Raw genomic sequence first — 14812 nt, 5'->3', positions numbered from 1 at the left:
TGATTCCGAGGGGTGTCAGGACTGTCACGTTTCCTACACTTAAAATGTTTATGTCAATCGAGGCCTTTCCCCTCCACCAAGTCTTCTGCTCCGTTTGGACGCCCAGGTGAACGTATGGAGGGGGCTGCAGGTAATAATGTCAACAGAACACCCTTGTTGCGTACTTCCTCTGCGATCCGACCTGAGCTAAACGCCTTTCCTCCGTATCTGCCCAGCCCCCATCCGTGGCATCCCGGGCGGATTCCCTCTCCCCATCCCAGCCCCGCGCGCCCATCCGACGGCCGGGATGCCGAGGGCTGGCCGGGATGCCGAGGGCCGGCCGGGACTCGGCCCCTCGCGCTGCCCGCCCCGCATCGGCTCCGCCCGGGCCCGCGCAGGGTGAGGCCGGGGGCGGGGCCCGGCCGGGACTCGGGGGACGCAGACCGGCCGGCAGACCGCCGGGCACCTGCCACCATCCGATGGGGCCGCTGCCTCTGTGCGCGCCAATAATGCTACTGTTGCTGCTGATGCTGGTACCCGGCCTGGAGCCCAGCGCAGGTGAGTGAGCCGCGGGCCCTCGGGGACCCAGGGGTGCCCGGGAATTCATCCAGCTGCCCCCAGGGACTCAGGAGCCCTGCCTCCCCGTTCCTCGGCTGGGCTCCAACCGATCAGCTCTCCCCAGGGTCCCAGGAGCCCCGAGGCTCCCAGCTCTCCTGCTGCCTGCCACCCACGGACACATTCCAGACCAGGGTCACAGGACCCCGCAGCCCCCCCAAGGCTCCCAGGCAGTCCCCACCCCTTCACTCCTCCCAGGGGCCCAGAACTAGCCCAGCCTATCCCCAGGGGCACCACTGCCACTCTCTGCAAGCCCCCCAGGACCCCTGGCCTGGGTCCTGTTCACTGACACTTCTCTCCACCTATCCCTGGGGTCTGAGGTAGGATTACCAGGGGGACCGCGGAGGCTGGGAGGAGCAGGGGAAGACAGAGCCCAGTCCTCCCTGAGGCAGGGGGAGAGCACACCACCTTCTCACCCACCCCTAGACGTAACCCTTGGAGAGAGCCCCATTTCTGGGGTGCACAGACATACACACAGACACAGGCAAAAACACGCTGAAGGGAACACACGCACATTCACAATACAGCCCCAAATGGGAACACACACACATACACACACACACACACACACACACACACACACACACACACAGCCTTGGCACTCCAGGCAAAGGCTACAGTGGGCAGACAGAGCAAACAGACACTGGAATGACTTGCCCACCCCAGCTGGTGCAAAGGGAGTATTTTCCTTGGTTCCAGACCCAGTGCTGGGCGTCTGCTCCATGCCTGGGTCTCTGCTGGGCTGTGCCCAGGTCCCTCAGATGCCAGAGTGTGGTCAGGTGGGTTGGGGGGCCCTGGGAACAGCTTTGGATTATGCGATCAGGACTGGGCCCTGGAAGACATACTTAGCCTGGGAATGCTCCGCAGGGTTTGGTGGGTCGAAAGGTCAAGGGATGTTTTCCAGAAGCCCACTGGAAAACAGTAGCAGGGGATTCAGAGCTGCCTGCAGCAGTGATCCGCCCTCACAGAGCTCCCAAGACAGAGGGTCACTTCTAGAAGCAGATAGCAGCCCAGTGTGGCAAGCGTCCCGTGGTCACCTTGGGGTTAGGAAGGTTCTAGGAAGCGACAGGTGAGCTGGCGAGGATGGGGTAAGGGTCTTTGTAGTACAGGTTATGTGTGATGGGGAGTTTAACTGGAGGAACGTGAAAGGATGAGCAGGGGCCAGGCAGGAGCCGTAGGCAGAGGATCTGGAGAGGTGACGGGGCTCCCACAGACCCTCCGGGCTGCAGTGGGGCCCCAGGCTTCATCTGGAAGGTGGTGGGAGCCACGGCATGTTTCAGTCCTAGGTGTGGGCAGCTGGGAGCAACATTTGGCAGGGCCTGTGAGAGCAAGAACTGGTCATCCAGACAGGAAGGCACAGTTTTTAACTCTAAACCCGTTTTTTACATTTCGTATCTATTTAACTCATCAGGGAATAGAGACTCCCCACCACAAACATGCTACTTTTTTCACTTAGAAAAAAGCAAATTTGGTTCAGTTTTGGCCTGGACTCTTCAAAAAAATCAGTGTGATAAAAACTAGTTTTAGCTAAAAAGGGGTGAAAGAGACATGGTGACCCAATGCAATGCCTAGATGTCTGGATCCTCAGTCCTGGAGCAGCAGAGAGAGTGGACTCTCAGGAATGAGGCCAGCCTGGCTGTGAGTTGCTTCATTTGGCTCACCAGCCCTGGGACCTGGGATGGGTCCTTTTGCCTCTATTAGCCCCAGTCTGCTGATCTGTAAATGGGATGACAGCTGCCCACAAGACAAGAAGGCTATGGCCTCAGAGGGTGCCTATAAGTTGGGGAGCACAGTGCCCGGTGTACGGTGAGGTCCAAATGATCGCTTCTCCTTACTGTTGTTCTGACTGTTGTTTTTGACCAGATGCCAGAAAGTGGGCTCATAGCCACACCTGAAGGAGGGGTTGCTCTGAGATTCTCTGATACTGGGTCACAGCGGGTTTGGAGGCCCCCAACCATAGGCAGTGGCCCCCTTGATGCCTCTCAAGGGACTGGCAACCAAGGCCCAACCTTGGTGGGCCTCCTTCCCCTGCTGCTACTGGGTGAGGAGAAAGGAGCACTGGATTGGGAGTCAGAAGCCTGGGTCAGATCCAGTTCCTGGTGGCTGGGTGACTGTGGGGTTGTCCTTCCTGCCTGGGTCTCCTCCCCTCCCCCATGAAGCTCAGGGGTTCCAGTCGCACCGAGTGTGCACTGCTATGTGTCAGAGCCACTTGGGGATCCAGAGAAATGTCTGGACTCAGGCTGCAAGGCCTCCCTGTCAGGGAGGAAGCTGTGTCCGGGCAGTGAAAAGAAGGAGAGATGCAAAGGACCCTGAACCAGAGTCCCGAAGGGAGTGCTGAGGGGTAGGGACTGAAAAGCCCCTGTAGAGGAGCCCTCCATGGTGGCAGGGACCCCATTTAGCCCATTTCTGATACCTAGTGCCCAGCATAGGCTACTGGACAGACATTTGATGCATCTGACTTCATCTGGAGTTGACAAGGGCAGGGGTTTAGGAATCAGAGTGTTCCAGGAAGAGGGACCAGTCTGTGCAAAGGCCCAGTGGTGTGATCTTTCAGGTGCTATGGCTGTGTGACTTGTTTTCTGTCATGGCTGCTTTGAAGTTATTGATGGTAATAGAGCTTGTTATGTGCTCAGTGCTTTACACATACAATGTTATTTTATGAAGTGAGGTCCCCTTGTCCCCCTATTTTACAGATGAGGAAACCAAGGCACCAAGAGGTTAAGTAAGTTGTCCAAGGCCACACAGCTAAGAAGTAGGAGAAGCAGATTCAAATTCAGACAGTCATCTGGCTAGTGCCCTTCCCCAGGGCCCTGGACAGCCCTGACCTACAACCTCTGACCTTTGTTTCCCCTTAGCCTCCCAGAGGTCACATGTCCACCGGCGTGGTCTCCTTGAATTGGCAGGCACTATGGATTGCGTGGGAACTCGCAGCCCCATAGCCTACATTAACTATGGCTGCTATTGTGGCCTGGGCGGCCATGGCCAGCCCCGGGACACCATCGACTGGTGAGTGCTTGGATCCGGGCTAGAAGGTCCATCACCCCTAGGGGAGTTAAGGCCTATGAAGAAATACCCCAAACTTTGGATTAGGAAGACCCCAGCACATGATACAACCTTGTAGGCAGAGACGTCCTGGGTAATGTAGCCAATGAGTCCAAGCCTCAGTGCCAGCTGCCCCCAACCTGGCCATGGGATGATTACTGGCTGAAAAAATAAGAGAAAGTTGGTCAGATTTATTATGCACCAGGAACTGTTCTGAGAACCCCTCTGATTCCTCACAACTCCATTTCAGAGATGAGGAACCTGAGGCATGAAGGTTGAGTGACCTGTGCGGGGCCACACAGAGAGCAATGGGGGCTGCGACTCGAACCCAGGCAGTCTGGCTGAATTCATGCCCCAGCCACTGCACCCTGCTCCCACGTGACAAGTGCCTGTTCTGTGCAAGCCTGTGGGCTTAAACCTTCCCCTGACTTCCTTCCATTTACATTCATGGCCCTCTTTGGAAGCAGGTACTGCTATCCCTATTTTACAGATGAGGACCCTGAGGCTCAGAGAGGCATAGCCACTCGCTCATTTCCACACAGGTGGTAGGTGGCAGAAGGCCAGATTTGATTGTCTTCCATAGCTTGGAGGATGCGGCTGTGACTGACAGGGCTCCACTCAGCCTTGTGCCTTCAAGGCTCCCACCACTGGCCAGACCCTCCTGTGCTTCTGGTTCCTGCACACACAGAGGCAGGATACAGCTTCCAGAAGCAGCCTGGGGCATCACCCCCTCCAGGAAGCCTTCCCTGAAGTCCAGCTGGGCCTGGCACCTCCTCTGGCTCTCATAATCCCCTCTCTCTACCACACACCCCAGCATGTCACACCATGCACATGGTGTCTGGTGGCTTGTCTGTCCCCCTCTGCCCCCCACCAGACTGGGGGCTTTTTGAGGGCAGAGCAGAATCTGGCTGATCTCAACCTGCCAGTCCCTGCTGAGGGCTTAACACAGTAGCTGGATGGAGGAAAAAACAGTGAATGAATGAATCATAGGCAGGTTTAGGGACATTTGTGGGTGTTTCTCAGAGAATTTTTCAACATTAAATAATATTAATTATTATAATTAATAATTTATATGACAGTAATAATAATAATAATTATTATTATTATTGAAGTTATGTGGCAGGTCCTGGGCTGGACTGTGGGGACACTATGGAGAACAGGACAGAAGTGGTATCACCCTCACAGAGCCCTGGTCATGAAGAGGACAGACAGATGCTGATCAGTCTTCTCCCTAAGGAGGGTCTCATTCTAAACCTGCCTCAAAAGAAGGAAGCTGGTTTTACGAGAGGGTGTAACAAGGAGACCCTCAGAGCCTGGGGAGTTCGTGGGCCTGGATGACATCCTGGCAGTGGGCACAGGTGCTCAGCTGAGACAGGAAGGAGGAAACGTGGGCATGAAGTTATTCCAGGCAGAGGGAAGGCACAGGCAAGGTCAAGAGGCTGGCAGGGCTTGGCTGACTCCAGGAACAAAGAGGAGGCTGGTAAGGCTGGAGCTCAGACACTCAGGGAGTGAGGCAGGCAGCAGCCAGGGGATGGAGGTGATCTATGCGGGCCACACTGGGTCAGCGGGATTATTTCCCAGGATGAGGGTTCTCAGGGATGAAGCGTGGACCAGAAGACGTGGCTCCTCACTCACTCATAGTCCTGGCACAGGAGCACAGCCAGGAGAGCCTACCTGCCTTCACCATCTGTTGTCTGCCTGTCTGCCACCCTCAGGTGCTGCCATCGCCATGATTGCTGCTACACACGTGCCGAGGAGGCCGGCTGCGAGCCCAAGATAGAACGCTACTCTTGGCAGTGTGTGGACCAGCGCATCCTCTGCGGTGAGTCCTGGCACTGCCATAACAACCTCCTCCTTTTGAGCATCCTGGCTGCATTAACCCACCACTGCTTCCAGCTGTCCACAGGCCACCCCTTGGGTTTATCTAGCGATCTTGAATGCTGAGTACTTTAAAAAAATAAACAAAGAGACTTCCTTGCTGTCTGGACAAAAATGGAAAAAGATGGAAATGTCATCCAGGTATAAACCTAGATGTCCATCAGACAGGGCCTGGGTAAATAACACCAGGATGTATCCTTACTGAGGAAGATTGCCGACTGGCAAAAGGATAAGGCAGAACCATTCGCTAACATGGAAAGGTGCTGAGTGAAAAAGTAGATTATGCAACGACATGTCCAGGAAAACACAATGAAAAAGAAAAAGAAACTTGCAAAACAGTACCATACTACTTTCCATGGCTACATGTAAACAAACACGAAGCTCAGAAAAAGGTATGCAAAGATAAACTCCAGACTGAGGATGGCTGTGGTCATGTTGAGGGACAGGATTAGGTTGACAGGAAAGAGGATGGAAGGCAATTTTTTGTTTATTGAAGTATCATTGATATACAATCTTATGATGGTTTCACATAAACAACACAGTGGTTTCAACATTCACCCACATTATCAAATCCTCACCCCCTCTATTACGGTCACTGTCTATCAGCATAGTAAGATGCTAGAGAGTCATTGATTGTCTTCTCCATGCTATACTGTCTTCCCTGTGACCTACCTATATTGTGATTGCAAATTATAGTGCCCCTTAGTCCTCTTCTCCCTCCCTCTCCACCCACCTTCCCAACCCCTCCCCTTTGGTAACCGCTAGTCCCTTCTCGGTGTCTGTGAGTCCTCTGTTATTTTGTTCCTTCAGTTTTGCTTTGCTTTTATACTGGATGGAAGGCAATTTTACCTCATTCTTCCATGTTTTATGAAGAAACCAACTTCATGAACTAAAAGTTGAAAAGGGCTAGACAGCCTGAAGTGTTCAGGGTGAAGTGCACTGATCTCTGTAAATTACGTCAATATGCATCCAGCACAAATAAAAAGGGGGGTGGATGGATGGATGGACACATGAAGGGATCAGCAAGATGTTAGTGGTAGAATCTGCATGCTTGATAAACAGATATTCTCTGAACAATTCTTTCAGCTTTTCTGTATATTTGGAACTTCCCATGATAAAATGTTAGAAACAGAAAGAAAATGAAAGCAAAGAAGATGATGAGAGGGCCCAGACCTCCATTTCCTCTACTCCTGCCCCTCTCAGAGGGGTGTAGATCAGAAGAGTGTGTAATCCTGCCACGACGGAGGCCAGCTCCACCTTGGCATGGTTGGATGACCCTGCTATGCCGTAGTTCTGAGGCTCCCATTCCAAATGTTCTATACTAACAGGACTAGAGGCCATGGCTGGGTCCCATCCTAGTGGATGGAGGGATGTAGAAGTTGGACTGAGCCTGTACCCTGAGTGTGTGTTTCACTGGCCCTTCTTCCCTAAGGCTGAGCCAGGTGGAGCAATCCAGGTTTCTAGAGACATCCTGCCACTTAACGTTTGGAGACGCCTGAAAAACCCTTCTGGAATACTGTGCCCTCATTCCTAAAAATAAGGACAATAGTATTGCAGGTTGGTGACTCCTGGGCCATGTTTATCCTATAAATGTTTTGCTCCACCTGCATAGTGTTTAGAGAAGCAGTTTGAGTCATATTTGGAAAATCAAAATGTTGCATAAAGATTTGAATTTCTGAATGTCTGGTTTCCCTTTAAAAACTGGAGGCTCTAACAGTATCAGCTACACTAGCATCACTGACTGAAACTTCAGGGGTCTGCCAATTATAGGCAGCACCTTTCTCTCCCATTGCCCCAATCCCCACCATGCCCTATTGTCTGTCTGACATTGAGGCTGTCTGTCAGTTACCATATTTCATTTCTCTTGTGCTATTGATTTGTCCTGGAAAAGAAGTATTTCTAACATAGGAAAATTGAAGGTACACCAAAAGCCTGAATGCTGTGAGAAAAAAAATGGAAGTGGCAAACCCTTTTATTTGTCAAACTGTAGTCCTGTGTTTGATGTACTGCCTTTGTTTCACTCATGAGCACTTCCTGTCCTGGTGGACCTGTGAGTGGCATCCCCTGGCCTAGTGGTCAACAGCTTAGTCAGTGATTCAGATTCTGTGAACTTAGACAAGCTCTAGTCTCTCAGAGCCTCACTGGCCTCCTCTGTAAACTGGGGTGGAAATCAAGCCTGCCTCTTGTGATGATGAAATGACAATGACATTGTGCTTCATGCATCATAGATACATATCTATCTTAGGTATTTCATATGAATGGAATCTTATGATGCATGGCCTTTTGTGTCTGGCTTCTTTCACTTAGCATCATGTTTTCAAGATTCATCCATGTTGTAGCATGTATCTGAACCCCATTATTTTTTATGGCTGAATAATATTCCATTGTAGGTATATACTACATTTTGTTAATCCATTCATCCTTTGGTAGATATTGGACTGTTTGTACCTTTTGCCTACTGGAAATAGTGCTGCTATGAATATTTGTACATAATTATTTGAGTACCTATTTTCATTTCTTTGAGGTATATACCTAAGGGTGGAATTGTTTGGTCATCTGGTTAAGTCAATATTTTACTTTTTGAGAAGCCACCAAGTATTTCTAAAGAAGCTGCTCCATTTTGCATTCTCATTAGCAATGTATGAGGGATACAGTTTCTCTAGTCTTACCAACTTTTATTTTCCTTTTTTTTTGTTGTTTTGTTTAGTGTGGGTGATTAGTGTATCTCGTTGTGGTTTTTATTTGCCTTTCCCTAACAACTAATGATATTGAACATCTTTTCATGTGCCTCTTGGTCATTTTTACATCTTCTTTGGGGAAATGTCTATTCAAGTATTTTGCTCATTTTTAACTTGGTTGTCTTTTTGTTGTGGAGTTGTATGAGTTCTTTATATATTCTGGATATTGCATCTTTATCATATATGTGATTTGTGAATATTTTTTCCCATTCCATAGGCTGTCATTTCATTTTCTTGATAATGTCTTTGATGCACAGAAGTTTTAATTTTGATAAAGTCCAGTTTATCTATTTTTTCTTTTGTTGATCATGTTTTTGGTATCTTAACTAAGAATCCATTGCCAGATCGAAAGTCATGAAGATTTACCTCTGTTTTCTTCTGTTAGTTTTATAGTTTGAACTCTTATGTTTAGATCACTGATCCACTTTGAGTTATGGTGTGTAGTAAGGATCCAACTTCATTCTTTTTCACATAGATTATCCAGTTGTTCCAGCACCATTCTTTGAAGACAACTCTTCTTTCCCTATTAAATAGTCTTGATATCCTTGTTGATAAACACATAGCTCTGGATGGATGACCTCTCTGAGCTTCAGTTTCCTTACCTGGAAGATGGATGTTGCAAAGATTTTAAAAAGGTTTTATAATGTGATAAACAGATTGGACAGGGGTTGTTACTTTCTCCCTTCCCCTCTCCATCATCCTGCATACTGGTTTAAACCCCCACCACGTCCACTAGAGAGGATCAAGGTCTGGCATAACTCTTTGCTAAAGCCCCCACCTCTGCAGATGTGGTCTGCTCCAGGGGGAATGAAGTTATCATAAGGGTTACTAGAAGGATGCTCTTAGATATACATGGATTCTTAGCTGTATCTCCTTAGTATGAAACAGAAGTTGGCATAAGAGCAAAACCAAAGTAATATAGAGACAGAACATCAATTATTAGAACTGAAAGTGCCCCCAGAACATCATCTCATCCACCCTTCATTAATGTTGGGGAAACTGAAGCCAAGAGAAAGAAGTGACTTGCCTAATGTGGAGGTGATGAACCTCTTCCTGGGCACATTCCTTGTCCCCAAACTGCTTCCTTCCAGTGTTGGTGGACAGGAGGAGAAATGGGGCTTGAATGGGAAATCTGTTATAGACCTTTCTCTTCTGCCTCCACCCTGCGTGTTCAGCTTGCCCCTAACCAGGTGAAATGATCTTTGTGGAATATTTATTGGTGTGTCTGCTGGTGGGGTCTGTGCCTGTTTACAAAACTGCCCCCACTGAGCCAAATGAGAAGAACCAAAATATCTATTATGTGTTTTTGCCTAAAAATATTCTTTTTTGTTTGGAGATATTCTGAACATAGCTGTTTACTTAATTACAGCTGTGGCCCATTTTCCATTTATGGGCCTGACTTAAATATATTAAAAGAAAAATTTTTTTAAACCTATGATAATATTTACTGGCAGGCCTTGATTTTAAACTTAACCCTTGGCAGCTGTTTTTCCTTTTAAGTGTTTATTTTTCTTCAGTAACATGATGCTGGTTGGTTCCTAAGGCCATGGAGCAGTGAGACCAAGTCTTGCTTTTGAAAGAATCTTTCTTGCTCAGGGAGAAAGGTGGGAGCACAAGGCAGGAAGAAGCATTGGGCCAGGAGCTCATGTGCTGTTGATTCAGACATTCTAGAAACATTGTCATGTAGAAAGTTACGCTCCAGCACCAGAGTTAACTTGCTTCTGTTTGGCATCTCTTCCACCAGATTTTGCGTGCATAAATACAAATATGCATATAATAATATTAATCAGATCACATATTAAATACATTTTAGAATTTTTTTCACTTAATGCTTGTCTCGGACATCTTGGAACCTCTGGGTTGATCTCACTCTTTGAAAGCTAGATAACACATGGTTGAGTTTCTCAGTCTTCACACTAGTGACATTTGGGGCCAGATAGTTCTCTGTTGTAGAGAGCTGTCCTGTGCGTTGCACATGTTTATAGGTATCCCTGGTCTCTACTCATCAGACGCCAATAGAAACTCCCTCACCCTACACTGGATTTCTCTTCTGTAAGGTTAGGGCATCAATGGCACCACCCTAAAAGGACTGATGACATGGGGACCATAACACCCTTTGCCCGGTGCCTGGTTCTGAGTAACTACACAATGAATGCTAACTCCCATCATCATCCCAACTTTGTTATCCACTTAATGGATTATAACCAAGGCAGTTTGCAGTTTTTAAACACAGGGTTTTTGAGTTGGGGGTATTTGCATTTTGCCCTTCCTCCAGTGGTTTCCCAAAGTGTGGGAGGCTTAGCAAATTAAGTTGCAAAGATTTTCCTTTACAGTCTTCTGTTAATAGTTGCAATTAGGCAAGAAGGAAGTGTCAGTTGTGTGATGGTCTGACTACCAGAGGTCAAACTTCTCTGACACTTGCTGATCTCCCTTTTTTTAACCAAGACACCCTTATGAGGGGCTTACATCCTTCAGGTAGGGAACAGCATCTCACTACACTTTAATATTAGAACTTCACCTTCACTAGTGTTTGTTGACATGTGTGTTCTGCTTGTTTCTTTTTTATTTCTTCATCAATTGCTTATATTTATGGTATGCAATTTTGGTTTTCCATTCATGGCAGTGATAGAATTTATTTAATGTAATTTAATACCATTATAATTTTTAAAAGTAATTGACTCATTATTAAAAATTGAGGGAATCTAAAGCCACAATTTTGAAACTGCCATGGGCCTGGATTTAGGAAACCCTGGGTGCAGTCAGGCAGGTCAACACCTTTAACTAACTCAGCTCACTGTGGAGCCTAGAAAGATGATCTCCCAAGGGTGCCAGGCCCCCTGCCTCTTGATCACACCCCCACCCATTACTCCATCCCAGGAGTTGCCCCAGGAGAGAAGTGGATGCATCTTCTGCATCTCATGCTTCCCCTTGCTAGAATCTCCAAGGAACTTGTGCATTTTAAGAAGGGATCTTTACAGGTTAGCTGGCATCTTAAGGAGGTCAGCTCCAGCTCCTAGTAGTGCCTGCTGTAGGCCCTGCGTTTTACCAACTTGGTCTCTTCATTCTCCCAACAGCCCATAGAACAGGCACTGTTAGGATCCCCCATAGAGGAAACAGCCTGGAAGGATGAAGTGATGTGTATAAAGGTACAAAGCGATTCTGTGGCCAAACTGGGGAACTCCAAAGCTCATGTGTCACTGTGCTCTGGAAGGAATTTGGAAGGGTTCTGTAGGGTTTTGTTTTTCTTTCCATTTATGTGAATAATGGAAAGTCCACACCAAAAGGCAGTGGGTGGCATGGTTAGGTGGTGTATCTATAGCTGGTTAAGGTAATCTATTACCTTCTAGATTAATAGGATATGACTTGAAGATCACAAAATCCTTCCAACTCAAATGAATGAATCTCCAGTAGTGGAGCTCCCTAGGCAGAGGACACTTATCTTTAGGTGGCAACCTTTGAGTCTCTGTATAAGGTATGCCGAGGAGGGACAGAGAGATGCAATACATGATTATTACCTAAACTGCTTTTCTTGAAAGAGCACCTGAAAGAAACTTGGAGAAAGAAGGTAAAGACATGCAAGTGGAGCCTAGATTGAGCGCATGGGCAGTATCAGTCCCTGCCTGGGCTCTCTACAGGGGCTTTCTCACCCAGGTTTCCAGATACTCCTGCAGAGTGGTTAGTGCCCCCACTTTAAATGAGGACTTGGCTGAGAAAGTTTAGGCAAAATCAGACAGTTGGGAAGTAATAGAGCAGGCATCCCAGAAAAAAAGGTCTGGGTGGTTCGCAGGTGCCTGCTGCTTATCTAGATGGATCCACAAATTAGCTAGTGTTAATACTCATGCAGAAGAGAAGCCAGAAAGCCGTATGCTTTGGACTTCCCATCTGAAAACCCTTCCCTTCCCTTGACAACTTCGACTTCCTTTTCTATAAAATGGGGCTAACAGCTACCCCCCTGGAGTTGCCATGATGACAGAGATCACGTGGCACGATGTCACCTGTCATAGAGATGCAATTTATGACCCTGCCTTCCGCCTTTGCGGACTTCTCTAGTATTTATCCTTAAGTCTGCAAGGGCCTGCTCTAACCTCAGTTTTCCCACTTCTTCCAGGGCCAGCAGAGAACAAATGCCAAGAACTCTTGTGCAAGTGTGACCAGGAGATTGCTTACTGCTTAGCCCAAACAGGATACAATTTAAGGCACCTTCTCTACCCCCATTTCTTATGTGAGAAGGACTCACCCAAATGCAGCTGACTAGCCCGATTTGAAATGTTCTTTTGCATAAATAAAATTCCTTTCACTAATTAATAGTTGTGTTCAGTTGTTTGCTGGTGGGAACTGAGGCCAAGTGTTAAAGGTGCAACCCTTATTTGCTTTCTCCCTGGAACTTGGGGCTGGAGCCTGTTTGATTTCCAGTTTGATTAAGGTCCAAAGTCCCATGCCTATTTTATAAAACCACAGCTGTGTTTGTGACTGTATTAGGTTTGGTACCATTTTTGAGGTTCAACTGAGGTAGGGCAGAGACGTAGGACAAATATCATAAATTTTCTTAAAAATGCTGAGATATAAATAGTATAATAAGAACAGGAGGGACCCCATCTTAAGGCTAAGGTTCCATTTTTAAAAAACAGGGAGTTAGGTGATAAGATTCTTAACATATTTTATGGTAATCAGCCAATAACTGACCTGATCATAAGGCAGGGCAAGCAGTCCTAGATGATATGTCCCCACTACTTGAGGGTAACCACAATCTTGGAGAGGAAGAGGATTAAGAAATTCCTTGTGTTAAGTTTATCTTACAGAATATCTAGAAGATAGAGTATGGATGGTGACATAATGTCTCTCACTGGGGAGAGACATCATGAGACCACATATCAAGACTATGCCACCCCCCCACCTTACCCTTTGTCCCATTCCTGAAAGCCTTAAAAGACAAAATCCTAAGCCCTTACGTGCTCATCTCTGAGGTTGCCTGCACTCCTCTTTCTTCGAGGGTATATTTTTGCCTTAAATAAAGACTTCTCACTCTTCAACTTACTGTGTTTTGTCTCTGTGCTCTTTCAGTGGTAAGTAAGCATCTTTGTTACTTTGCTATTTCATTCTATTTTCTAGATTTAAGCACTAGTCTCTCTTTCCGTTCTACTTCAGACAAGTAGGGAAGTGCTCCTGAGATCTCTGTTTTGGGCTTGTGTTCCCTTTGCCTGGGTGACCTGGACAAGACTGCAGCTGAATGATCATACTCTTTAATGTCTTGCCTGAAAATCTCCTTTCTTTGCCTTTGGAAAGTTCTCAGAACATAATCTCACTCCATCCAGTGTTATGTGGCTCCAAATCCTGGGGTGGTGGGCACTTAGTTCTCACACCATGCAGATTCAAGAGGACATTGGATGCCAGTTGACCCTGGCTTCAGGAGTTGGCAAGGGGTTTGCCCTCTGCTGAGTTCAGTAAGCTTCCTGTTCTTCCCTCTGCCCTTCCTTGCTCTCTGCTGCCCGCAAGACAGCTGCCATTCCCTGCTACTCTCGCTTTAATGAATTCCTTCCTTACCTACACTCCTTGTTCTGAGTTAAGAATCCTCCCACCTGGTTGAGATTTCACCTAGTGTGTCGGAAGAGACCTCGCCAGACGCAGCTGCCCAACAACCTTTATGAAAGGGCTGAGTTTTGTCTTTTAACCTACTCCACATGGCAGGTAATCAAATATGAACGGATGCTGTGCATCTGGCCTCCTGCTAGGTTCTGGGTTGAAGCAATAAACAAAATGGCCACACAATACCCACCCATGTGACATTCAAGTCCAATAGTTGTTAGCTCAAGAAAGAGCATTCCTCCCCAACCCACTCTATCTTTAATGATTACAATTTATTTCCTGATTACAAAAGTAACACATACTCATTGATTTAAAAAAAAGTACATAGAAACATAAAGAAAAAATACCACTGCAATTGCCACGATTCAGAATAGCCACTTTTAGCATCTTGTTGTTCTATTAGCCTTTTATGTAATTTTTAAATGTATGATTTTCCTAAGCATTTTCCCATTAAAAAAATCTTTGGAAACTTCATTTTTTAAATAGTGGCATTATAGCTATAAAATGGTTAACTTTTGGATATTGGTGGTATTTCCTACTTCTATTAATTATTGATGTGGAGAATGCTTGTGAGTACATCTTTGCCACCCCTCATTTCCCACCTTTGTATTACTCCTTAGCCCAGATTTGCAGAAATGAAATTCTTGCATCAAAGGGTATAAATATTTAAACTAGATGCCCCCTTCTGACCCAAGCCTGTTAGCAATGAGAGGTCCTAGGGAGAGAGGCAGCCTATAGCCCTCAGTCCCAGCGTGCCTGCTTGTCCTGCTGGCTGGTGATAAGGAGCAGGAATCTGGCCCAACCTGTTTGCTCTAGGCTGAGTCTCCTTTGCCTCTGCCCCAGAGCATATGTGGATATTACTCATCTTTGGAACAGGATGTGGGGTATAAGTGGGGAGCACTGGACTGGGAGTCTGCAACGTTTGGTCTGGCCCAGGGCCCAGCTCCACCGATGCCATCAGCCTCCACTTCTTCATC

At 47.1% G+C, this 14812-nt stretch overlaps 1 protein-coding gene across 2 annotated transcripts; it reads left to right on the top strand.

The window, feature by feature from the left end:
* The first annotated feature begins 138 nt into the window (after positions 1–138).
* PLA2G10 (phospholipase A2 group X) lies at positions 139–12544 on the top strand. Of its 2 annotated transcripts, XM_073214171.1 has the most exons (5): positions 139–537; positions 3450–3600; positions 5352–5458; positions 11327–11398; positions 12361–12467. In XM_073214171.1, exons 1-4 carry the CDS (start codon positions 306–308, stop codon positions 11380–11382), a joined length of 546 nt encoding a protein of 181 aa, XP_073070272.1. In that variant the 5' UTR covers positions 139–305; the 3' UTR covers positions 11383–11398; positions 12361–12467. The 2 variants fall into 2 exon arrangements, with proteins under 2 accessions (XP_073070272.1, XP_017518175.2); XM_017662686.3 differs by lacking the exon at positions 11327–11398 and having other exon boundaries at positions 173–537; positions 12361–12544.
* The last annotated feature ends 2268 nt before the right edge of the window (positions 12545–14812 follow it).

The sequence above is a fragment of the Manis javanica genome, chromosome 10 (assembly GCF_040802235.1).
Source record: "Manis javanica isolate MJ-LG chromosome 10, MJ_LKY, whole genome shotgun sequence".
Classification (NCBI taxonomy): Eukaryota; Metazoa; Chordata; class Mammalia; order Pholidota; family Manidae; genus Manis; species Manis javanica.
The sequence above is the reverse complement of the archived record's forward strand: the minus strand, read 5'-3'. Positions and strand labels throughout refer to the sequence as shown.

Excerpts from the sequence above, each read along its gene's own strand:
- PLA2G10 (XM_017662686.3), top strand. The coding sequence starts at position 306 with ATGCCGAGGGCCGGCCGGGACTCGGCCCCTCGCGCTGCCCGCCCCGCA. Across the intron at positions 538-3,449 it reads CGGCCTGGAGCCCAGCGCAG|CCTCCCAGAGGTCACATGTC; the intron begins GTGAGTGAGCCG and ends GTTTCCCCTTAG. Across the intron at positions 5,459-12,360 it reads GGACCAGCGCATCCTCTGCG|GGCCAGCAGAGAACAAATGC; the intron begins GTGAGTCCTGGC and ends CACTTCTTCCAG.